The 24983-nt window shown below is 40.0% G+C and overlaps 1 protein-coding gene and 1 long non-coding RNA gene across 2 annotated transcripts; one reads left to right on the forward strand and one right to left on the reverse strand.

The window, feature by feature from the left end:
- Positions 1-113: 113 nt before the first annotated feature.
- Positions 114-23087, reverse strand: LOC117816090 (calcium uniporter protein, mitochondrial-like). Its single transcript, XM_034688197.1, has 8 exons — positions 22692-23087; positions 5572-5641; positions 5292-5459; positions 4123-4227; positions 3817-3977; positions 3522-3725; positions 1511-1627; positions 114-396 (listed from the first exon to the last, which is right to left on the reverse strand). The coding sequence occupies exons 1-8, from the start codon at positions 22797-22799 to the stop codon at positions 319-321; spliced, it is 1011 nt and encodes a 336-aa protein (XP_034544088.1). The 5' UTR covers positions 22800-23087; the 3' UTR covers positions 114-318.
- LOC117816092 lies at positions 20210-20849 on the forward strand. The gene is made up of 2 exons (XR_004631894.1): positions 20210-20514; positions 20674-20849. It is a non-coding gene; the product is annotated as an uncharacterized LOC117816092 (long non-coding RNA).
- Positions 23088-24983: the final 1896 nt, after the last annotated feature.

Genomic DNA, 24983 nt, shown 5'->3' on the forward strand with positions numbered 1-24983 from the left:
GTGATATCTTCATTTCAACAGCACTTTGAAGGTCCTTACACATCTCATCAACTTAAGAAGTAGTTATTAGGAATACATTCCCAACATAATAAGACACATAATAAGGCAGGAGATTCTCTCCATGTATGGGAAATAATATTTAATCCAATATTTCATTTCTCAAAGACATGATTAGCATCATTATCAAGACTGTAAACATAACACAGAAGGATATGGATTTCAGGTAAAAATGTCACTTGTTATCAAAATAAAGCAGGATATTATTTGTTTTCTCTGAAGTTTATGTGTTATTGGGCATTATTTATGGCTTGGCTTTAACTATGGCTTTGGCTGGATAGGTTCTAGTGGTAGCTGAAGTTGCGTTGGTTCTCTCAGACGCTTCAGGTCCTCCTCCGCCTAACACAAAAAAAAAACACAGAGCATGTATTACCAGACATGAAATCAGTAGAATACCAAGAATGCAGTGGATCACATTTGTTGGAAAAAGAATACATGACATAACTAATAATGAATAATAGTTTTAAGCCATGTTAGAATGTTAGCAGCTTTGCTAAGTAGATCACTTTTGTTCAGTTAAAGCTGCTGTTGGTAGGAATGGTGTAAAAAAAATAAATCTTTTTTTCTGCTGGGTTTGGAGAAACGGTCATAATACCCATCGTTACTCATCGGTAAGTGGAGTAATTTGAGACTATTGCGAAATCTCTGCATTTTCCAATGCCTTTGTATCAAGCAATGTTGTTATTCCCCTCATTCCCGTTATGACAGACCAATCATAACTAATCTCCAATCCTCTGTCCTGATTGGTTAAAGGGCGGCACCTACTACGTCCTCTGATTGGTTATGAGTCCGGCACTATTATGACTGCACACACCGATCTGTGTTGGGGGGCTAAGAGGAAATCTGGATGGGAGGGATAGTGTTGACATTTGAAGTCCCTCTCTCTGAACAGATGTTTACTCTGTGACTACCAACAGCTGCTTTAAGATGGCTACCTTTAAAAAGACTTATAAAACAGCTACTGCAACTATGAGGTCAAATCAAATTGATTTAGCTTATTTATAAACTAATGACAATTCCAACAGTATCAGCTGTAGTTTGAAGTGCTATCTGCCAGGGCAAAAGAAGTGATGACTAACACGGTAAACATAAAACCTGCTAAGCTTGAGTAAGCTTTGTGACATTAGCATCTCCCTGAACTGTTGTTTGCTATTGAAGGTACAGCATAATAGAGCTGCTATTGTAGCACCAAACTTGAACTCTTGTTTTTAATATACTTAACTTTATCTTTATAAAAAAAGTCTTAAGCTCTTTCCTTGTTTAGTTTGATAAAAATGCAAGATAATGACTCAATGGAATTCAAGATATTTTATCTCCTTGATTTTGCTCTGAAACTCTTCAACTGTAGGATGCATGGTTACATAGTGCAGTGGATTGCGATTAGAGTGTCTCTACCTGTGGATAAAGAATTAGCATAAGGGGGATTGTAAAAAGTAATAATCAAATGACCAACCTGAGCCAGCTCAACCTTGAGTTCATTGTATTTATTCACGTTGAATCTCTTCTTGATGGCCCCCTTATAAAAGTAATGCAGGAACTGTCGGTCTTTAACCTCCGGGTAGACGTAATCCTAGGAGAAAGAATAATGAGGGATTGCTATTAATGTCGGTAGCCCCACAAATAAAAACAGTTCTGAAGACATGAGAATGATTCTGTCCAATTGAGCATCAGAGTTAAATATTTATCACAAAGAGGATTCTTGGACATGTTGGAAAAATGGTAAATGACAAATGAAAATTTACATTACATCACATTCACCCATTCAAGCCACATTCATGCACTGATTGCAGAAGCTGTCAAAGTAGAGCTCCCACAGGTATTAGCTAATCCTGTTCACAAACTGCTGGCGTATCCACAGGGAGTCATTTTGTGTTCACTGTCTTGCTAAAGGACACAACAGCATGTGGACTGCAGGACCACCTTCAGACTATGAGACTACCGACTCTACCACTGAGCAACAGCTGCTCTTATACGCCAGGGGTTCCCAAACTTTTCAGCCCATGACCCCCAAAATATAGGTGCCAAAGACTCGCGACCCCCACTGTCCCTCAAAGTGATTTAATGTGGCTTCATTTAGCTGGTCTGCAGAAAATGACCCTACCTATATGAGCATGTGTCTGTGTTTCTTGTGCCGTTATGAATTAACCTACTGCTACTGATGCTTTTGATAATTAACTGCTCACTATCCCTAAACTTAGGAGTCATTTGGCAAAAAGAAGGCAGAAAACTCATTACATTTTATATTTTCAGGGTTTTATTTCAAGTTTAGCTTCTATTTTTGTCAATATTTTTCCTATAATGGGTAAAATTTACTATTTTTAGATAACTTTTGTCATTCAACTTTTTTATTGCATTCTTTCAGTATTTCTTTGTTCAACAAGAGTTGAAAAGTCATATATAAGTAATACAAAACCAACAAAGAGAAGAAAAAATAAATAATTACAAAAAAATAAAAATAAAAATTATTATAAAGGAATAATAATAATTAACAGGACAAACAAAAAGTAAGATAAACATAAGAAAACAAGGTAAAAAAGATAAAAACTAAAACTAAAATTTTTTAGATAACTTTAAAAAAAACATTCTAGAAGACATCTCACAACCCCCCATTTGTGTCTCGGGACACCCACACTTTGGGAACCCCTGCTATACGCTAATATTTCAGGTCTCTTTCTGCAGCCTCTGACCAGAAAGTGCTGCCTTCTTCATGAGAAGATTAATAGCGTTTTTATATTTATATATTAAATAAGAACCCAGATCCAGAGGCTAGCTTACAGATAGCTTAGCATAAAAACTTACAACAGTTAGCCTATCTCTGTCTCTGGGGTAAAAAAAAAAGTTATGTCAATTTGTGTAAAACACATCTTGGCATAGCGCAGAGACGTTCTGCAGCCTTGTCAGCACAGTGATGTTTCCAGACAAGCAACAGAGGCAAGAGGCCAGCAATCAAATTAATCCAGCACATAAAACTATAAATTCGTATAACTCTAGATTCTTTTGATGTGGCTGGCCGAATGTCACCCTTAGTTCGAACCAGGCATTTTTTTAAGTGTTTATGCTAAGCTAAGCCAAGCTATGATTGCATTTTACCAATGCGACAAGATTAAAGGAACTATAGCGCACCAGGCGCAAAGTGTTTTTACATTGCTATCTTGAAAAGTCCCCTAAATCACTTTTGTATAACTTATATATGCTGTTGTGATGTATTGTTGTTTTCATTGTCATGCTATCATGATGTGTTGTTTCCATCTGTTATTTATCTTTATCGTTTGTTATGAACTCTGTTTTGATCTGCCGGGGACTACGGATGGAAATTAGCCTTATGCCTAACTCTGGCATATTTACATGAATGCTACGCTGACATGTTCATTAATATGCACTGTTCCTTTAAGGAAATAAATAAATTAATAAATAAATAAAATCAGATAAGGCGAGGGCTGAAGTATTCCTCTTATGAGACGTACCTGTTTGGTGAGGACATAATAGGCGAAGGCTCCCATGCTAGTGCCATATGTGATGAAGTAAGTGACAGGCTCCATGACATCCCATGAATAGACCCACCATGTGAGCCAAGCCAGAGCGCCACCCTGCACAGACAGCAGGGCCAAGCCGGTCCAGACAATCCTGGAGCTGTGGAACTCTGCTCTGTGGGACAGCTGTGCCTTTATCTATCGAGACACAACACAAGGAGGTATTAGTTCACAGCTAAATTGTAGAAACTTGTACTATAAAAGTAGCAGCAAAAATATCATAATCTACCTTCTCTAGAGGTGTCAGCTGCTGCTTGAGGTTGTCCAGTTTCTCCAGCAGATGCCTCTCTTTCAGCAGGTGGTGTTCAGGCAAGTGGAGTGCTGTGTGCAGCAGATGAACAACATGCTTCATGTCCTCCAGTTCCATGGCGGTCTCACTGGATGTGCAAACTGTGACAACAAGGCAGACAAGGATGGAAAAAGTAACATGAGTCATGGCTGAATGATAACTGCTTTTCCGACAGCAGGCCTATGTTGTAATTGCACAGCAGATAGAATGGAGAACACTTATGACCGGATGGAGATGTGTTTGTACCCTTTTCAGGAGAGCAGACGTTGTACATTGCATCATTAATGACCAGCTTGAAGTCATTGTCCAGCAGGGCTTCTATCAGGGTGGTGTTGGCTACACCCTCTCCATCTGTCAGAAGAGGACAGACGAGAACTGTTACTGCAATCAGATAAGACCACTTTAACACAATAAAACAGACAAAATGTTGACATGTCACTCTTGTATAAACTCCATAAACCTCAGATTAAACACACCCAAGCGATAGTCAATACACTACAGCAAAACAAAACGAAGACTTTGGGAACGACATGGACAACATGGAGTGCTCCAACGTTGTGTCATACAAAATTTGTACACCACAGTTCAAACATCTGGAGCTTAAATTTCTTAAATGATAGAAATCTGTTAGTCTGCATCAGTCCTTGAGTTCAGGTACGCTTCTGCAGTCCCTGCACAGTTCGCTTGCATGTGTTACATTTGGTGGTGAAGGTGGACATGTTTTTCTAGACAGGTGAAGTGAGTTGGATATAACAGTTAAAATGCACTGCAGGGGTTTTGCTTAATGAACCAACAACGATATCCTAAGTACCTGACATCATTACAACTGCCTTGTACATATGACAGCATCATGATATTTTATTTACAGTTGGCCTTTAGATGACATTGCGCAATGTTTCTCAACCTGTGGTCCCAGGACAGACCCAAGGCAGGTCACAGAAAGAGTAAGAGAAAAAAAGGAAATCAATAAACTCTCTTTGTGCTGATTACAACTTTTTTGAATTTTTTGATATTTTTTCATGTAAAATATTAAATATTTCTCTCTCTTTAGGACTTGAAAAATTATTTTCAATAAGCCATGTAAGACAGAAGATTCTGTCCCACTTTCATGCTTATAGTCTTCCGTTCTAGCTCACACCCACTTGAGACCTAAGGCCATTTTCCAGACTTCACAGAGCTGTCTTGCACAAACATTTTCCAAATATGCTGCTGTGCTCCACAGGAACTGTACATAGACTTCGATGTGCACAAATAGAATCCCCTTAGAATCTGGTGACTGCTTTTCCTTAGCTTTAACTCTAAAGAAACAACCTGCAGAACCAGGCTGAGACAAAAATGGTTCAACCTGACTGACTAATGCTGAAGAATGTGGTCACTCTGGTGCCTACATGTCTAGCGTGTGTGTCATGTCTTACCGTTGGACAAAACAGAAGCAGTGACTCCGGGGTCCTCTCTCTGCAGATCTGTGAGCAGGTCTCCTACGCTCATCAGCATGGGCCGGAGGTAGAACAGACAGTTCTCATTCCTTGAGGGCAACGGGACCTCCAGAACCAAGCGGCCATATTTGTACTTCAGGGACACGTCTGCGACACAACAAGAGGGATATCTTCTGTTAGGGGACTAAATGTTGTGAGTTTTGTGCACAGGTGATCATGTATAGCTTTTATTTATTTGGTTGTAGTGACTCTTCATTACCACAGGAGGGCGGGACTGTGCTGCAGAAAAAAGCTCCACAAGTTCCAAGAGGAGGCAACTTCTGATGAGCCTGTAAAAGAAAGAAAGAAAGAAAGAAAGAAAAACAATGGGCATTAGCAACATATTCAGCTTGTAATCCGTCCCTTAAAGGAGACCTCTCCTTTTGTAAACTGTCACATAAGCTGACACTGCAGAGTAAACAGCTAAGCAGCATCCTGAAAAGGAGGGTCTGAAGGGAAAAAAAAATACCCAAAGACAGTCTGCCAACAAGCTAAATAAATTGAGGTTGGCCTTTGGCTCTGCTTTTATAGTGCTCTCACCCTTTTATAAATCTCTTCTATGGCATCCTTGGCATCTAAACCTCAACGCAGTGTAATAATCTGTTAATGGCACAGACTCTTCTGATGAAACCATCATCGTTTCAGCAGACCAGCGCCTTCTCATTAACTTAATTACATTTCAGGCTGCGGCCTTTTCTTGATTCTAAATGCTTAATGCTTAATGAAATGCCAGTGTCTCTCAATTCAATTAAAATCACACTGCAAGTCTCTCCCGCACACTTCTGATAATGGAGAGGCCACCCATAAGGAACAGCTCGAATGCTAGTCAACAGAGATACTCCTCGTTCTCTGTAATCCTCATTCTCTTGTTGTTTTCTCTTTCTGTCAAATGCAAACTCTTATTTCTGCTCAATACTTAGGGCCGCTGGGACACGCAACGAAGCAGCAGTTCTAGCACAGAGACACAAACAGAAAGAGGTTTACTCTCAACTTAATAACATTATGGTGACATTCAAATGTTCAGTGATTCACAATAGTGATTAATCCAAACACAAGCTTCCAGATAAGGCTGGGCGATAATGGGATAACGATCATTAAAAATATGAGTCCAATGAGGAAGTGTTAAAAGCTGCAGTTCATCGAGGATCCGCTTGAGGCTGGCTCCGGAAGTACCGGAAGTCACATGCACATGAATGGGAAAAAGACGATCTTTGCAGCAGAAATAAACATGTTTACAGCCTGGTACAAAAGATGAGTGTAGTCTGAGTAGCTAGTTTCTCGATGTCCTCTCACTGTGAGGGGGATGAATTTTTTTCTAACACGGCAATTTCGAGGCACAGCTGCCTGCGTGAACACTGCAGCTGTTGGCTAGGAGGCTCAAAGCCCGCCTCTTGACGTCACACTGGCTCGACAGAAGCAATATGGCTGCCGATTGGCTTCAAAACAGCATTCAGAAACAGATGGGTGACGTCACGGATACTACGTCCATATTTTATACAGTCTATGATCAAACATCAAACAGCAAATCATGTCGCAGGGTGAGAGATAGGCGGGCTTAAAGATGTTTGGAGTGGAATGTAAACACAGCTGACTCAAGCGACAGCAACACTGAAGAAACCTAGTTATTCAAAGAAGAGTCGTTAGTCTATCACTGCGTCAACTATTATTTCCAACACATCCAATGTCCAACGTGACTATTGTGAAAATCTCATCTTTCATCTTACACAAAAGACCTGCTTCCTGTTAACACTGTCAAAAATGAGGGATTCAAGAAGCTTATCAGAGAACGAAATAAAGATACAAGCTAACAACTTTCACCCAGGACCAAAAATCTGCCTTTAAATACACATGAAATAATGATCTGATATTTATTGTGATAATTATCGATATCGTCTGATATGAGACATTTTTTCGTGATAATTTTTGTTTCAATATCGCCCAGCTCTACTTCCAGAAGTAGAACAATTGCGGCCTTTAAGCACCTCTAAAACAAGATTCTTTCACATGATTTCCTTTGAGCGAGTCAGAGGGCTCACACTTAAATACAGTTTCATCCGACTGACATGGGGGGGTGTGACAGCTACTCTCACCCACCCTCTGTCAGCCAACTGTGAGTTTGTTCAATCAATATCACATTAAAGAGAAGAACCACGGGAGCTGTCCAGATTTAAGGGCTGAGAAAGCAAACAAGCCTTGAGGCAGAGTGTATAGAGCAGAGGTCCAGCACACTCATATACTGGTCAAGAAAAAGAACTGTGACAGAAAAAACAACATTCACATGCAGTGAAGACCAACTGTTCACATGTCCTGAAGTGTGTGTTTGAGAAAATGTAATCAACAAAGACAACATTCAATAATGGATTATAGCGGCTCACACCAGGATAAAAAACATCATGAAGGGAGCTTGTTTTGCAGAGATTGCATACAAGTTTGTCCTACGTATTTTTCATCCTGCTAATGAAGCTGTGCAGCACACCGTGAAGGAAAATGAGCTTTTATGAATCCTCTTTGTCCCTAAACAAAAAGTAATCCCAATGAGACAAGGTTCTGCTGTTCAGCCTGTGTGAGATCTCCAGATGTTATTAAACAGTGGAGAGCTGTTACAGAGCTTTACCACCTACACATGGGCACATAAAAAAATAGTCTGGGGTTATTGTGCTGTATATATTCTTTAATATCAGAGGCATCTAAATGCATGTAATCACACTAGCATGGTGGAATAATTTAACATAAAGGAGGATAAGGTTTGAGTAGTTTCTCTGTTTTGAATTTGTTTCCACACTGTGCAGTATGCAATGAGTGATATGGAAAATGGAAAACCTTTCCTTCTCCTGTGGATGCTCGATTTTATATATTGACGTAATCAATATGGGAGTATGGGAGAACGGGGTTGGTTGTCACACGGGTTGGTTGGCACACTCGTTATATCTCGCCACCAGAGGGCACTGTCTCTCAAATTGGGGTATGGACATTTCCAGAATTAGAATCAGAGCTCAGCTACATAGTCTTCTCTGGAGTAAGACAGCTGAACTTGAGGTGAGACGACTTTTTGTGTTTTCATGTCAAATTGTAAATATTCAGCTCCTCAGTATTTTTCTTCTAGGCTTTTAAACGATGTGTTTATAACAAAACAAGTGTTACCCTTACAAAGTGTGAGGGGAAAGCTATAGTTTAGATTTTTATTAGCTAGCTAACTAATTGTTAGATGGTTGTTAGCCTTGATGCTAACAAAAAATTCCAATTGGGGTTGGTCGTCCTATTCTCTTTGGGGTTGGTTGTCACATGTAACAACTAGTTGAGTCGGCCATTATTGTTAGGCCTATTTGTTTTGTTCCTTGGTTTACATTCGGGTAGTCGAGCATTCTAAAAATTAGCATTAGCTTTGTTTCATTACTATCAATATATTTTTTTCCGATTACTTTACTGGACTTTGCTTCTTTTGGTCAGGAGGAGAGAGACAGGAAATATGGGAAAGAAAATGGGGAGATGTTAACGGGACACCTGCTCTGCTGACCTGGCGCCCAGACATAGCTGTATTTTGAGGGGTCAAGAGGCAAAACCGGTTTGTAACTCTGGTCTGATTCAGCCAAGTAAATGAAGTGGATTCCTGTCACAGTATATGCGTGCAGAGATAGTTATTTTGACAAATTAAAAACGTTGGTACCATAATGTACATCCAGATTGCATCTTCACATAACTGCGCTGTCCCTGAAACCTGAAAATGAGCAAAGATATTCAGCGACTCCTCGTAGTTAACCTTAGACCGGGAACACATTACCAATATGCTAAACAGTCTGGAGCCGCTTTTTATAGGCCACCCACAGCGCTGTAACCATAGTGCTTCATTAAACTGAGTGCAGGAGCTGAGTGCTATCATATACAGCAGGTGCAAGGGAATAGAAAGCCTCTCCTGTACAATGACACTCTTTAGAGCATAGACACAGTCACAGCAGTTTAACAGGGGATTGAGTTGAGAAACATCTGTACTCACGCAGCACTCCGGTGCTCTGCTAATGTGGAAATAGGGTACCTGCTGAACCCTCAAGGGTGAGGCTGGGCTATTTGTCTCCTCTGTGTGAGATCATTGACCGGAGTCAATTCAACAGCTGACTGACTCCAGGCAGTTGCTGTGCTGTGTGCACACAAACCTGTCCCGCTCTCAATCAACAGGACGTGACCACTGTGGCATGTAATGCTTCTCCAGAGCTGTGTGATGATGATGAATAACGGTCCATTTCCAAAGTCATGCTCCTTGCCCTTTTTTATTACTGTGTGTAGCACACTGGACTATGAGAAATGACCTTTTTGGTTCTGCAGCCTACATGTGCAGAGACAGTTACAAATGCACAGACAAAGACAATTACACAGCAGCGCAGTCACATTACAGAAGAATTGTGGGAAAGAAATGATACAAGAAAACACTATCTATCTACATTTTGGTGTGTGACGTAACATATGACCCCTGCACGACGCATAACAGACTTTGCACAGTGAATGAGCCCCTTGGTTTCATTTCACCACATGACCTACAGGAGTAAAAGGTGCAATAATGTTTTTATGTACCTTGTGAGATTTATGTGACTGCTGCTCTAATTGCCTCGGACACTACAGAGAGTCATTTGGTATTAACACGAGTATCCTAGGCTACTCTAGCTGCTCTCTGAGGTTGTATTTACTGTATATAGGCACAGCAGTGCCTATATAGAGCTAACTAAAACATCAGCAGGGAAACATGCTCATGTTTTAATTACATCCAACTTTCTGAGGTTTAGCAGATACTTTTTTCAGTGGTAATGAAATCTTAAAATCTAATCTTGGTGTTTTAGCAGGCTAACAACTGTGCAACATGCAGAACTACTAGTTGGTTGAGATATCCTGATCAGCTTTTTGACCCTGATCTCAATCCGGTTTTATCATAGGGTTTTATATATTGAGTATCTGTCAGTACTAAGCCCTGATCCAATACTTTTGTTTTCCTTGATAATAGAAACCATTATTTTATTGACTAAATAACTAACATACCAAAACTAACTAAAAGATGTCTTTAGCAGCTGCAGACTCTGTGTTCCAGTGTTTAGTTTGGTAACATTGGTTATGCTCAATTGGACTGTTCTGAGCGTTTTCGTCCTTTTAGACTGGTTGGTTGGGACACAGGAGATTAGTTGCTATGGAACATCTCTAATTGTGGCTGGAAGATAAAACGATAAAGATAATTATCGTAATATTATTTTTCTCAATATGAATATAACAAATAAAACATTTATATATTTAAACCTGTTACTACACCCCTTAACCACTGGAATTGGAAGGGGGCGCTAATGTGTCTTAAACATTAATTCACACCCAACATTAAACAGAAGAAGAAGTCGGCATTGCACAGCCAATCATGTTGCAGGGTAAGAGGTAGGCAGGCTTAAAGACGTTTGGAGTGGAATGTAAACAACTGAAATGAGTGACTGAAAACGAAAAACCCACCAGCTCAAAGCAGAGTGAAAACATGCTCGACAAGAAAGGCCACTAAACATCATTAGTGAAGATATTTTGGCTATTTACTATACTACTAAATCCCAGATACAAGCTAACAAACTGTCTGGTTTCTTCAACTTTCACTCAGGAGAAAAGAAAAATCTACCTTTAAAATGACATAAAAGAATGATTTGATATTCATTGTGAAAATGATTGATATCGACTGATATGAACAATGTTATCGTGATGACATCTTTTTCAATATTGCCCAGCACTATCTCTAATAAATAGATACAACTTTTTTATTTTAATACATTTTTTCTTTTACATGAGTAATAATTACAAATTTTACCCTTTCTAAAATACTGTGGTCAATGATTTCAAATCACTAGGTCAACTCTAATTTCTAAGTGTACAATTTCAGTGCTGTATATGATCCTTTCATTAGGGAGACTCCCATACAAATAGACGGACACACCCACAGTTTAAAACATAACAAAAGATTATGCAAGATCTTGGTTGAAAGACAACATGCCTAAACAAGCCCGTACAGCTAACACACCCATGTCATTGTGCACGGTGTAAGAATAAGGCAAACACAGCCTGCAGAAAGAAGTTCATGTGATCTCTAACTTAACCATTGGCATCTTGACTGACATTTGTGTTCTTATCAAAAAACATAAACACATTTCCCCTTTACAGAGTAAATCAGTATTTATAGAGCAGGGTGTTTGCGGTCTATCCATTGTCCGTCACACATTTGAGAGACAATGTGGAGCTGCAGGATAGGGTGCTGCACAGCTGCTCTTCTTCATCGAATTATTTTCCCAACTGTTCTTTGTCAAAACAATCAGCTGAAGGTATATTTACCCCCTAAGCTATGCGTTTCTTATTCATGCCATGGAGAGGCAGAAGACGGGGATGGAAAACTGAGCAACGCGGTGACTAACAACCATGTCCCTCCTCTGCAGTGAGGCATGCTGGGGCGCCCATCTCAAGCAATGAACAGGGTTATCATGGTGACAAGCAGCCTCATTTTCCCTGCAGGCTCCCAGCAGGGCATTCCATTATGAATCCTGTCGAAACTGAGCTATGGCCTGTTGCTCCCCTTCTCCTAAAGGTATGTCCTCCCACTCTCTTAGAGGGTTAGATACCACTAAGCAAAGGGTTAGGGATGCTTCGACATCACACACCAACCCACACACACACACACACAGTCATAATGTGGGGACTTACACTATCTTGCAGGCAGGACTTGAAGCAGGAAGGAAAAATGTGTGAGTGATAAACAGCCTAAAGGCCAGAGTGAAATATGAAGGCTGCCAAGAGGAGAAATTGAAATCACTCCCTGTTGCCATCAAGACAAAAAAAAGAGCCAGCGCTGTACCATGAAAATGATTTGCATTGAAGCATTTGTCTTCTTTTAACCAGTTAATGGTCCGTCAGGTTAGGAAGGAAGAAAAGGAAAGACATTGACAGCATAGGGATATGAAAAGACAAGATGTGAGTTTGCATAGCACCAACCTGGTCTCATGGTAGTTTGTGAAAAAGACATGTAATGGGATCCAGAGGATTGTAGAAATGGGTATGAATTTTTAATCTTTCACATGGTCAGCACAACATAACAAGAAAGCATGACTGGGTGTTGGCATGAACGCCTTCATGGCTTTGTGCCAGAATGCTCTTTCTCTGCTGACTCTGCTGTTTTGACCCTTGTGAAACCAAATCAATGTTTTGGAATTGTTTAGCCAAAACCAAGACTCTTTCCTAAACATAGGTTAGAAGTGTGGGTGCCTTAACGTAACAAAACTGTGACCCAAATCTGACTTAGTGACAGCTTTTTAAGCAAACAGGCACAACAGTACGTCTATCAGAAAATAAATAATAATAAATAATGCTGGTTTTCATGTACATATGCAGGATATGATACATTTTGTGACAACTTTACAAGCACTTGAGAAAAGACTGTATAAAATATTGATGTAATATCTGTGACATCTCCCACTCGCCTCTGGAGAGCTGCTCTGAAGCCCAACAATTGAGGTTGCCACATTGAGAATGCTTACTCTAACTAACTATTGATCAACCAAGAAACAGCTAGAGAGGCGGAGCTGAGGTGGACTTTTAACCTCCTGGCGAACAACAACGCGCCCACCTGTCAGTCAACATCTTCTAATTATTAGGGATGGGAATTTAGAGGAATCCTTGTAATTGATTACTCAAATTACCTAATGAACGACTACTTGAGTACTCGCAAGTATTATTATTTTTTAGCAGACTAATCTTCTCCGTTTTGGTTTCGTCACAACGACGTGTGCTAACAGGGCGAGCAAAAGATGTGATGCGAGACTGCCTGTCATCTGTCTCTGCTGCTTTCCCCTTGTGCTTTAAGCGCATGTGGTTAAGCATCAAACTAGTATTTCTATGGTATCCAAGTTTAACGCCACATATCTTGCACTGCACATTAACTTCACCGTTTTTTTCAAAGTACTTCCAGACATCACTTTTTTTAACTGACATGTTGCAGGTGTCGCAGACGGACCCTATGTCTCAATAAATACACGAGCTGCATAAGCAAAACCGATTTGTTGAACCAGGCTTTATAACATGAGCCCTTATGGGGATTCCCTAGCTTTTGCAGCTACCCTCAAGTGGACACTTGAGGAACTGCAGTTTTTTGCACTTCTGCATAAGCTTAATTTTTCAGCACAGGGGGTTGGTGCTTGGTTGTGTGGCCATCTTGACAACTCTTCAAAATATTAAAGAGACAATCTAAATAACTTATTAGAACTTTTGTGGAAAGATGAGGAATCAATCAACACAGAAACAACAGAGTGTTACCAACAATAAAAAGCCTGTTGTCATGTATTTAATACATGCAATGGATGTTATTTGGTCTCAAATTTCCAATAAGTAATTTTGCTCTGAGGTCATAACTTCTCTTTTTATCTTCGTGCCCAAATAGGTGGTACAGGATGGCAAGCAGAGACAGTTCTTTTATTTGTTTGTATTGAACTTTTATGAACAATAGCTTTATTCTTACAAGTTGTTTTTACATAGTTCAAAATATAAAGCCACCACACACTCCAAGATTTAAACAGCAAACAGTGCTTTCCTCTGCAGCCTAACACAACACAAAACAGGAGCTTAACAGAAAAAAAAGAGGGGACTGAAAAGGAGGACACTGATTTAGGAATTCAAACTGCATTTAAAGAAGGTCAGAAAAAATAGCAATTTTAGAAAGGAGAACAAATGTTCCACAACTCAGAAAACTTCCCTTCTTAAAGAAAAGCCAAGCCTCAACAATAAATTTGTCTTTGCAATCTTGAGTGAGTCATATTCCCCCTTTGGTCTAAAAGCAATGCATCATCACAAGGTCTCACCAGTGCCAGGAGCACAATGGAGTGCTAATTTGTTGGATTCAGAAACAGTTTTAACTTTGAACAAGCTGTGTCTCAAGTTAACATTAACAAAGAACACTTGTGCTGTTTCATTGTCATAAACCTCTTTACTTTCAGTTCATGGTCACATGCAGTGTACAGGTATGAACCTTGTCATGTTTGCTAAAGGATTTTCAAGACCAAACCTTATCAGTGAAGTCATTCTTATATCCATTGCTCTCATGTGTTAGTCAAAGGTCTCAGTCCTTATGTGAATATTATGCAACTACATCTTTATAACTGATAACATTAAGGTGGATGGTTCAATTGCCTGCTAACTGTAAATCCAACATGTGCTGTTGACAGAACAGACCTCAGCAAATAACATTAACACACTTTTTGAGTATCTTTTTGGACCACAAGGGAAATTCACTCAGTTTTCTGCAAGAAATCAATACTTGGCCACAGACTGCAAGAGTAAGCTTTAACAGTCAGGGCACTGAAGTCACACACTGTAGAAGATATCAAGCTATTTGAAGATGATTGGTGAGGTCTTGGAAACGCATTCAGCTTCAGAAATGAAAGTGCTGCATCAAGTAGATTACTTACATTTTAAAGTGTTAGAAATACTGAAAATAGAGATCAAATTTACACCTTGTTTTAACTTGCAAACTGTGTACAGGCCCTAAAGTAGGACGCATTCACAAGCCTGATTCTAAAAAGGTTGGGATGCTTTGTAAATGTTGATAGAGAAATAATTTGATGGTTAATTGAAAATAATGCACAATGTTGAAACAAAAACAATGTCACATTTGTCATATCCTTTATCATATGTCTTAACATATGTGCCAAACGTTTTCAATGGGTGACAAATTGAGACTGCAGGCAGGCCAGTTCAGCAGATTAACTCTTCTACCACAGAGCCATGGTGTTGCAATATGTGCAGAATATGTGTTTGGCATTGTCTTGCTGAAATACTTGAGGTTTTCCCTGAAAAAAGCATAGCCTGTATTGCAGCAAATGTTGCTCAAAAACTAGGGATGCACGATATTATCGGCACATTATCAGTATCGGCCGATATCGGCTCTCAAATAAACTATCTGATATAGGCCAACACGCCGATATTAACCGATAAAATAATGGGCAGCTGCACACATGTTGGGCTCATGTTTTATGTTAAATTTGAATTTAAGCAGCAGTCTGTAAGGTACATATAGCGGACTAATTTAGGCACATTTACTGCCAAAGAGTAAACCATTTTATTTAATTCAAAATTTCACAACTTTTTCAGTGTATTGCTGTCCTGGTCTCAACTATTTTTGAAAGGTGTTGCTGACATCAAGTTTAAACTGAGGATATGTCTTTTATAGAAAATTAAACTTTTCAGTTTTAACATTTGATATGTTGCCTTTGTACTATTTTCAATCAAATATGGGGTTTAAAAAATGGTTTTATTAACATTTCATACAACATCTCAACGTTTTGGGAATTGGGGTTGTACGTCCTTGTTCTTTTTTTTCTCTCTGCCAAGGAAACTGTTTTCAGTGGTGTTTGCAGGTCAGCAGGTATAAAAGAAAAACTAAAGGCCTGATTTCTGTGAAACTTTGTGGCAATGTTCTATAGTGGATTGGGATCAAGAGAAAGCAATGAAAGCCAATCCGCCCTGTGAAAAAGCAACAACAGTGGATTTGTCTTACAAACAAAACAAACAAACAGATGAAATCACCTACAGTGGTTTTAAAACACTTGCATAAAGCAAATTATTAAGGACAGATGTGGACTATTGCCCTTGAGAGATAGGACAGATGTGGACTGTGGCCCTTGAGAGATGTGTTTGCTGTCCAGGTACCCTTCTAGTTTCCATTTGTGGGTTGACTTGCAGATCGAATGTGCAAATAAGGGAGGTGGACTGGCTGATGGGCTCCCAGGTCAAGGGATGCGATACTGTTTCACTGACTCCGTGTATTTTTCATCAGCAGAGGACGGACACGTCTGTAGTGTTTTTCCAGCACTACTTGACAGGAGGTAGATGCCGAGTTAGATTAAAAATGTGGGTAAAGCTTATTGATTGCACTACCTGGCTCTGATCTGATTACATTGCAAGCCAGACCACCTCCAGCCCTGTTTTATTGCATAGCTCTCCAATTGCACTCGGCTGTGCATGCATAGAAAAAATTGCATCAATGTGAGTTTTCCTTTCTCCAACTTAGATGTAGAGATTAGAATTTTTTTCTGCTTGTTTCATCTGCACTGGTTGGCTGGTTCGGAAACAGATAAGAAGAAAGGTGTAAAACACTGAGGAAAGTGTCAAGCGGAAATTCAACAGGGGACTTTGCATTTATAGGGTATGCCACGAGGCCATCAGACATCTCATTTAAAACCAGATATACAGTCTTCTACTCTGCTATACTATACTATTGTCTTACTACAGCTGTGCTCAGGATTTTTCCATGCAGGGCAGCACTGCTCCTACGTTAAAGACCTTGATATCCATTAGGTAAAATCCAAATCCAACAGACTCCCTTCAGGTGATGTCTACAAGCTTCTCCCAGGAGTTCAGTCCTGTCCTATGTCTGTGGATGGTGTGCTAATGAGGAACAGCCTCCACGCCTGGCATGACCAGTCTTGACACTCAGAAACAGGCAGTCAGGCATCCAGCTTAGAGTAAATGCCAGTCCAGACGTTGAAAGGTGAAAGACAGCAGATGGAGCCAGCTGTCAGACAAAAACGTCAACTGTTTCGGAGACAAACTGATGCCTGCTTCAGCTGTCTTGATGTTTTGGGTTTTTCAGCTTGCAGAAACATACTGTATCTCATGGATGCAAATGTTCTTATCATTTTGGCCCTCTCTAAGTAGAAACTATATATGACAGAATGGCGATAACAACAGGACTGTTTCCTCTGGATTGCTCTGCTCCGTGCTGGTTAAACCCTGTTCGTGCATGATTTGTTTCTACAATCAGCAGTGTTGTCTCTCCATGTTTAAAGGAACACACTGTTTTGCATTCACTCCAACATTTAAGATCCTTACAGAGCATCCGGTTATACAGGAGAGACTGCATGAATTAAAAGCGTAGGACATCCCGAAGGCCCAGTTTTTTTCCACTTTTGATGGAGCTATTCTAATAGTTTCCCCTTTGTCTTCCTGTTTAGCACTGAGATAAACTCGATAGAGCCTCTGTTATGACTCAGGAACATTTTGCCAACAAAACAAATGTGCTGCCAAAACGCCATACTGTGTATTTCTCTTCCTGTAAATACAGACAACAAACTACTGCTGCAGAACAATTTCCCTGATTTGCTTTTTGGGGGGACACACAGGTCAGTCAAATTTCTCTCAACACTCCTCCCCTGCTTAGCAATACAAGCTGCATAATGTCATGTTTACAGGTGTAGAATTGATCAGCGCTGACTGCAGAGGAGAAAGAAATGATCTGACATCACACACTGACATGAAAGACAAACTCCCTCAAGCTTCTCTCATAAAAGTGAAAGTGCCTGCCTTCATGATACTTTCCCAGCAGCAAACTTTTGCTTAAGGCAGTAAAAGAGTAACAGCAGATGTTTGGGGTTTTATCTCCTTTGGGCTCTTAACAGATGAAGCACTTATTTACAACGTTAAAAATAAGATGTGACGTAAAATATGATACTCTTCAGTGCATACTATTGCATGCTTACAGCTTGATAATCTGTTCACGTCTGCTCACACTGACAATATCGTTGTAGTCAAGACTTTATGTTACACAGGGGAACAGAACCAGAGGATGAGCAAAGATTAGCTAAATCTAAATTTGAGAGAAATCCATTTTTATGTCTTATCCACGTCCTCAGGAATGATCCACGTCTTTTCCTTCATCAAGACTACTTTCTGAATGAGTGCATGATTTATCTGGCTCATTACCTACAATTGTTTCTTGATTCTTCAAGAAACAGACGACCTGACTATCAGAGAGACCACACTGCCCTCAAGCATTTCTGCATGTCACAAACACATCGATGCAAAAGTATGCAGTCCTCATGTCCGCGTCGACCCCTGCAGCTTAGGGTTGACACCAGAGTATAAACCAGGCTTTAGTGTTTGACACCAGGTTATTTCACCCACAATTTCTAGTGTTTACTTCACACAGACAGGAGGAAGCAACATTGAATTGTCACTGACCAAAGCCCCTTAAGGGGATTATCTTCTATTCCACAGACTTCATGTCACTTTGCTGCTGTGTTGCATGTTTACTTTGCAGTGAATACCCAGTTCTCCCCACTATGCCATTGATTGTAACTGACACATTTATATCTAATTCCCTACCAACTCAATGTTTCATTAAGGAACTTGCCACTAATGCTTTTACTTGAGCATGCAGTAAATGGTAGATATCCCACAGATGCTGCATAAACTTTGATGTATTTTACCCAAGTGGCGACCTCCAGTCGCTAGAATTGAAGCCAATGCGGAAGTGTTAAAAACTGCAGGTGAGGAGGCTCAAAGCCTGCCTCTTTACCTCACACTAGCTCGACAGACATTAAGTTGAGTTCCAATATGGCTCCACCGATAATTGGCTTCAAAACAGCGCTTCAGAAATAGATGGGTGACGTCACGGATACTATGTCCATTGAACTATAGTCTATGGTTTTACCCTTTAGCTGCAACATTTTTTGTGGCAGGTTTTGCAGACGGGTGATCTGTGTCTTGATTAACTTCTAGGTCATTCTCGGTGTGCCTGAAATTCTCCCACACTGCCAACTTAATTTGTTCCTTTGTTGGATACAAAACTTTGCTGCTCTGTGCCTTTGTGATAGTTAAGCTAATGTACCGTAGCCTTCATGTCTCTTGATAAGCATGGCATACTGAGCGGGGGCACCGCAGGTTTCACTTTGTTTCTGTTTTGTACAGGTTGTGCCAAAATAATATACTGGCTCCTTTTTTGTGAGTGATAACAGCAACACTGTGTGTTTCAAAACGCAGGTTGATAGTGAACCCTTCTAACCACTGCAGCCAAGTGTACAGTGTCCAAATAGGGAAATGGGCTATTCAGGCCAAAACCAATTTTGGTACCAGGCTGTAAACATTTATATTCCTGCTTCAAATATGGGCATTTTAACATGGGTGTCAATGGGTTTTCCTAAGCTTTTGGAGCCAGCCACAAATAATTGCGGTTTTTAGCACTTCTGCTGAATTTTTCTTCATTGGATGTTGCTGTTTGGGAGGAAAACACAGAACTTCTGCATTGTGGAGGTATGCATGACAGCAGGGAGATATGGGGAAAATATATAACTAGTTTGCTCATTTAAATATTTCCTCATCAAAGCTTAAAAAAAACGATATTATCAAAACACTGCAGAGTTCTCTCCTATAGTGCAGGGCCTAGTGATTATTCTGATTTCCTTGTTGAAAGCAATCAAACATTAAAACACAACTTGTTCTGAACATGGAAAGAATACACAACATGATGGGTAAAGTGGTATCTGTGGTTGCATGTGGTGTGTCTCTACCTTTGGATGCCTGTGTGGGGTCTGCTATAGGTGCATCTTTCATCCAGTGTGTCCTCTGTAATGGGGAAAACTGCAGCTACGATTTTACATATGATTCAGGCTAAAAATAGAACCCATATTAGTCATTCTTGCATGCAGGAGTGACTCATGACAGCTTGCCCATTTCACAGATAAAATGGCTTTCTCCTCAACCCCACAAACTGTAGGTCAGTGTTCTCTCAGTATGGAGACGATTATAGCATCCAGCTCTGGATTATGCCCTGTTCTTTCTGCTTCTGGCTGAGATCTGAGACGTCCACCTGGGATCAGCCCACGCCCGACTTAGCTGACCTGTGCATTTTCTAGCACTGTTAGAATGACCCTTTAGCGGCTGGATGATACAGTTGGCATGACGAACAAAATCATAGGCGGTGGTTCAGGTGTACCACATACAGGTTTATTTAGCAGACAGCCACAGTGACATCAGACACCAACCAACAACGACACAGACAGATTATAACTGGCACCTTTATAGTGTGGCACTAATTGGCCTCCTGGACCAAACCATCTGGAGGTGTTCACAAATTATTTATTCTGCTCTCCCTTAACTTAGACCCCTTCCCCTGTTTCTGACGTTATTTCCACAATATTAACCACATTTCATAATTCCCACATTTCCTAAAATATATCTAAAACATGCCCTTTAATTAATTCTCCTGCACCGCCAAATTCCGACTCCCCCTGACCAGTTTGTGCTCTGGTCCCACCCCGGAACCTTTATCTGGGTGTCCGTTCCTCGGGGAATCTTTTAACCGGAACACCCTGGAGCGGACACAGAACAGCAACCCCAGGTAAGTCAAACAAACAATTTCAACCTATTTGCACTACCGCCCTGGCACATTTTAACGTTAATACAACCGCACATATTCCTAAACACTGCACACATGATTACTTATTGCTGACGTTAAACATCGTCTCGCGGAACCTTCTTACTCTCCTCTCTTCTTCAGGTGGAGCAGCGCCCCCACGCCAGCAACCCCCGGACCACTACACCTCAACCACACACTATGGTTTGCCTAACTCCGGCTTAATTCCTTTATCAATAAATAACAACAACAAATGTGCAAATACGCAATGTGCAAATGTACTGTGCAAAGATCGCTAATAAAGTGCAAAGTGCCATCAATACTGTGTGTTGTTTATTAAAGTGCCGTGAGCCCCAAACCCTTGTGCAATATTTACAATACAACAGCCGTCCGTCATGAGTAACGAAGGCTCTTCGTTACAAGCACGGATGATAAAATGGAAAATAAAAGACAGGTGATTTAAACCAGGCTATTTAACCGCTTATTAATAAAAAAAAATGAGTACAGCTTCACAATAAACACCCTCTTGGTGATGCTCTTATTTGATTTCACTTTGTACAGCATGGTGCTTAACAACACCCACAACTATTTCCATTTAATGCTTTGTACAGTGCAGTGCATACTGCTCAGACAGTAGGATTAGTTATAAGCTGCAGGGTAAGCAATGATAGTAAGGTCTACTGCAATTGTCCTGAGGAAATCAAGCCTCTACTTGAAGTTAAGACGTCTATTTAGCAGTCTGATCACGGTCTCTTTCTCCAGATGGGTGCCTGAATGGTTCCCTCAGAGGAGCAATTGAATGAGCTGTGCTTTAGAGATGAGATAATGTACAGTAATGCTCACCCAATCACATTTTCAAGGCTTAATCAGTTATGCACACATGTTTGGACTTTCTAAGCCCCTATGGAGCAACAATGCATATGAATTATTGATTCTGTTCTCAGTGTTCTGTAAGTAATGATGAAAATCACAGGACATGCAGCCAGTGACAGATAGATGTAAAGTATGAAATGCCAATCTCAGTCTTTTATGTGGAAAATTAAAATATTAAAGCACCTTTAACTTGTTTAGGTACAAGTCCAACTAACAAACTTGTTTGTGTTTACCAAACGTTTTTCCAAGCTGTATCCGATATATTTACGGTGGCCCTGAAGTGCAAATCACTACGGCAAATCAGAAAACACTACAGCAATTCAGAAAACTCAACGACATTAACCAAACCAGAAGATGTAGGTACCTTCAGTCCAATCAGCAGCGAGTCATTTCCCCCGAGGGTACCTACTTCTTCTGGTCTGGTTAATGTAATTGAGTTTTCTGATTTGCCGTAGTGTTTCCTAACTCAACCGTAGTGTTTTCTGATTTGCCGTTGTGTTTTCTAACTCAACCGTAGTTTTTTCTGAATTGCTGTAGTATTTTCTAATTCGCCATAGTGTTTTCTGATTTGCCGTTGTGTTTTCTGATTTGCTGTAGTGTTTTCTGATTTGCTGTAGTGTTTTCTGATTTACCGTAGTGTTTTCTGATTTGCTCTAGTGTTTTCTGATTTGCTGTAGTGTTTTCTGATTTGCTGTAGTGTTTTCTGATTTGCTGTAGTGTTTTCTGATTTACCGTAGTGTTTTCTGATTGGCTGTAGTGTTTTCTGATTTGTCGTAGTGTTTTCTGATTTGCTGTAGTGTTTTCTGATTTACCGTAGTGTTTTCCGATTTGCTGTAGTGTTTTCTAATTCGCCGTAGTGTTTTCTAACTCAACCGTAGTGTTTTCTGATATGCCGTTGTGTTTTCTGATTTGCTGTTGTGTTTTCTGATTTGCCATAGTGTTTTCTAACTCAACCCATAGTGTTTTCTGATTTGCCATTGTGTTTTCTGATTTGCTGTAGTGTGGTCTGATTTGCTGTAGTGTTTTCTGATGTGCCCTATTGATTTGCACTTCAGGGCCACCGTAGCTTTTAGACAGGAAAAACGGAATTGAAGAAGAAAACATTTGACAGACAGCGCTTATGAATGACTGAGGTTAGCTTCACGTCACTTCAGTACACGGCTGTGTTGAAAACGCAGGAAACCAGCTTAACTTGCTTTACTTTATACTTTCAAACAGACAGAAGTAGTTGCACTGAGCTGAAACAAACCCACGCCGAACTGACTGAGAAAGCAATAAAAGACTTTTACCTGTTGTAGAAATGTAACCGGGCGAGTAGTTTTCAGACCGCAGTGAAGAGGCCGAACACTTCCCAAAAGTCTCGCTGTAACTTTGCCGACCATCCGAACCGAAGCCATCGTCAGCCTTTCACCGTGTTTCAGCTGCTCTGTTCGGGCATACCGGGCGATAATATCCCTCAAATTGAGCCTCAGGTCCCCGGTTCTTCAGTTGAAAACAGGATGTTCTCGGTGCAAATAACAACAGATGAGCTTAAAGCTGCGGGACAGAGGGGAGGGACAGCCCAGCCCGAACTGCATACCATTTCCTCCTCACAACATGCGCGGTCTGTGACAGACTCCGCTCCCTTTTTTTTCTCCCCAGTTTGCTTCTCTGCCTGGTTGGTCCAAGACTGGCTTTGCAGACCAGTCAGCAGGGAGGCTGGAGCCACTGAGCTTCATGTTTCATCCCAGCTGAAGTGAGGGTAAATTGACTGTGGAGCCTACATACAGTGGACAAAGATGAGCAGGTTAGCAGCCAGTGTGTAGGATTTTGGCTTGAGTATGCCTATTACGACATTCATTAGCATACAAGCGTTTACTTGACAGGTTTGTTGTTTGTTTGTTTATTTATTTGCACAATTAAAATAAAATACATACAAAAAAAAAATAGCAAAGACACATAATATACAGTGCAGGAAGAGGCAGAAAACTCAGAGAGCTTATTTGAAGCCTCCACCCAAATAATGTTCTAATATCAAAAATGAATTAAAAAGTACTAAATTGACACATATAAAGACAATAGTTAATACTAAAAATAAAATAACATAAGAATATACAAAATTAACAATTAATATAAATACAGTTATTACATCAACAGAATTCAAAAGTACAAAATAGGAATATGGACACCTACTCTATGAGTATGTGGTTGAGCATGATGCTTATAATTAAGTAACAGTGGTTAAAAGTTTTTTCAAGCATCCTTTATAACATTTAAAGATAAACAGTTTTTTTTTGCCACATTGGAATAAATATTCCAGAATTTGCTGTCCCTGAAACGTATTGAGAATTGACTTCTGCAAGTAAAACATTTAGGAGGATGAAGAAATAAAGTTTGACGAGTTGAATAAGAGTGGACCTGTGAATTTAATTTGAAGTAAGACTTGAAGTGATTAGTGATATTCCCTTCACGTTGTATTTTATATTAAAAAAAACACATATTTGAGAGATATTGATGTTATAAATATTAAGAAGCTGGAGTTTCTGAAACAAAGGAGCAGATGAGACGTGTGGCTTCGATCGAGTTGCCATCCTAACAAAACGTTTCTGAAGGAGCAAAATTTTATGGAGAGTCGTAGGAAAAGTACTAGCCCAAACTATATTACAATATGAAAGATATGGATAAATTAGGCTGTCACACATTTGAGGCACAGAGATTATCCTTAACTCAATTTAAGCCCCCAACCAGTGGCAGGTTTGCTATTGTAAGTACAATGTCCTAATGCTGCCTCCTTTGGATAAAATACGGTGGCCCTGAAGGACAAAACAAACTTACAAAAGATGAAACACTTTTAAAAAGTTGGAGACAAATTTACATATTGGAAAACATTTTTACATTTTATAAAACAAGATTACAATAGCGAAACACTTTAACCAAGGCCAAAACAAATTTTAATTTAAGAAAAGAAATTTACAAAATCAAAAACACACTTTTACAAGCAATGAGACAATTTTACAAATGATGGAACATTTTTACCATTCCTGAAAAAAAAAATGTACATTCATTTTTAATGGAAAGGGAATGTACCAAACACCGGAAGTGATCTGGTACCAAACAGATTAACAGTGCCAATCCGTTTGGTTTCTCTCCATCCAAAAAACCTAAATGACCCCTCACTCGATCACTCCCAGATCACTTCCAGTATTTGGTACATTCCCTTTCCGTTAAAAACATAGACTGTATAAATATGACGTAGTATCCGTGACGTCACCCATCTGTTCCTGAGAGCTGTTTTGAAGCCAATCGACGGCGGCAGCCATATTGGAAATGCAGAACTCAACCAGGCAGAGTGTGACGTAAAGAGGCAGATTCTGAGCCTCCTAGCCAATAGCTATGTGTTCCCGACCGGGAGTCAAGTTAGTCATGTCCTTATCTGGGCAATAACTCTTAATATCTTCTGAACCGTCACGTTAGAAATAAAATCAACCACCATACAGTGTGTGCCATTAGAGAGATTAGCTTCGTAGGGCCAAGCCCTAATGTTGTAAAGATCGTCTTTTCCCCATTCATGTCTATGTGGTTTCCGGTCTTTCTGCAGCCAG

This window comes from Notolabrus celidotus, chromosome 7 (assembly GCF_009762535.1).
Source record: "Notolabrus celidotus isolate fNotCel1 chromosome 7, fNotCel1.pri, whole genome shotgun sequence".
Classification (NCBI taxonomy): Eukaryota; Metazoa; Chordata; class Actinopteri; order Labriformes; family Labridae; genus Notolabrus; species Notolabrus celidotus.

What these genes read in the sequence shown, in the direction of transcription:
- LOC117816090 (XM_034688197.1), bottom strand. Translation starts at nt 22,799, where the DNA reads ATGGCTTCGGTTCGGATGGTCGGCAAAGTTACAGCGAGACTTTTGGGA. An exon ending in TGCTTCTGTTTTGTCCAACG is followed by an intron (nt 4,228 to 5,291) that starts GTAAGACATGAC and finishes CTCTTCTGACAG; the next exon opens with ATGGAGAGGGTGTAGCCAAC. An exon ending in ATTATGTCCTCACCAAACAG is followed by an intron (nt 1,628 to 3,521) that starts GTACGTCTCATA and finishes TCTTTCTCCTAG; the next exon opens with GATTACGTCTACCCGGAGGT.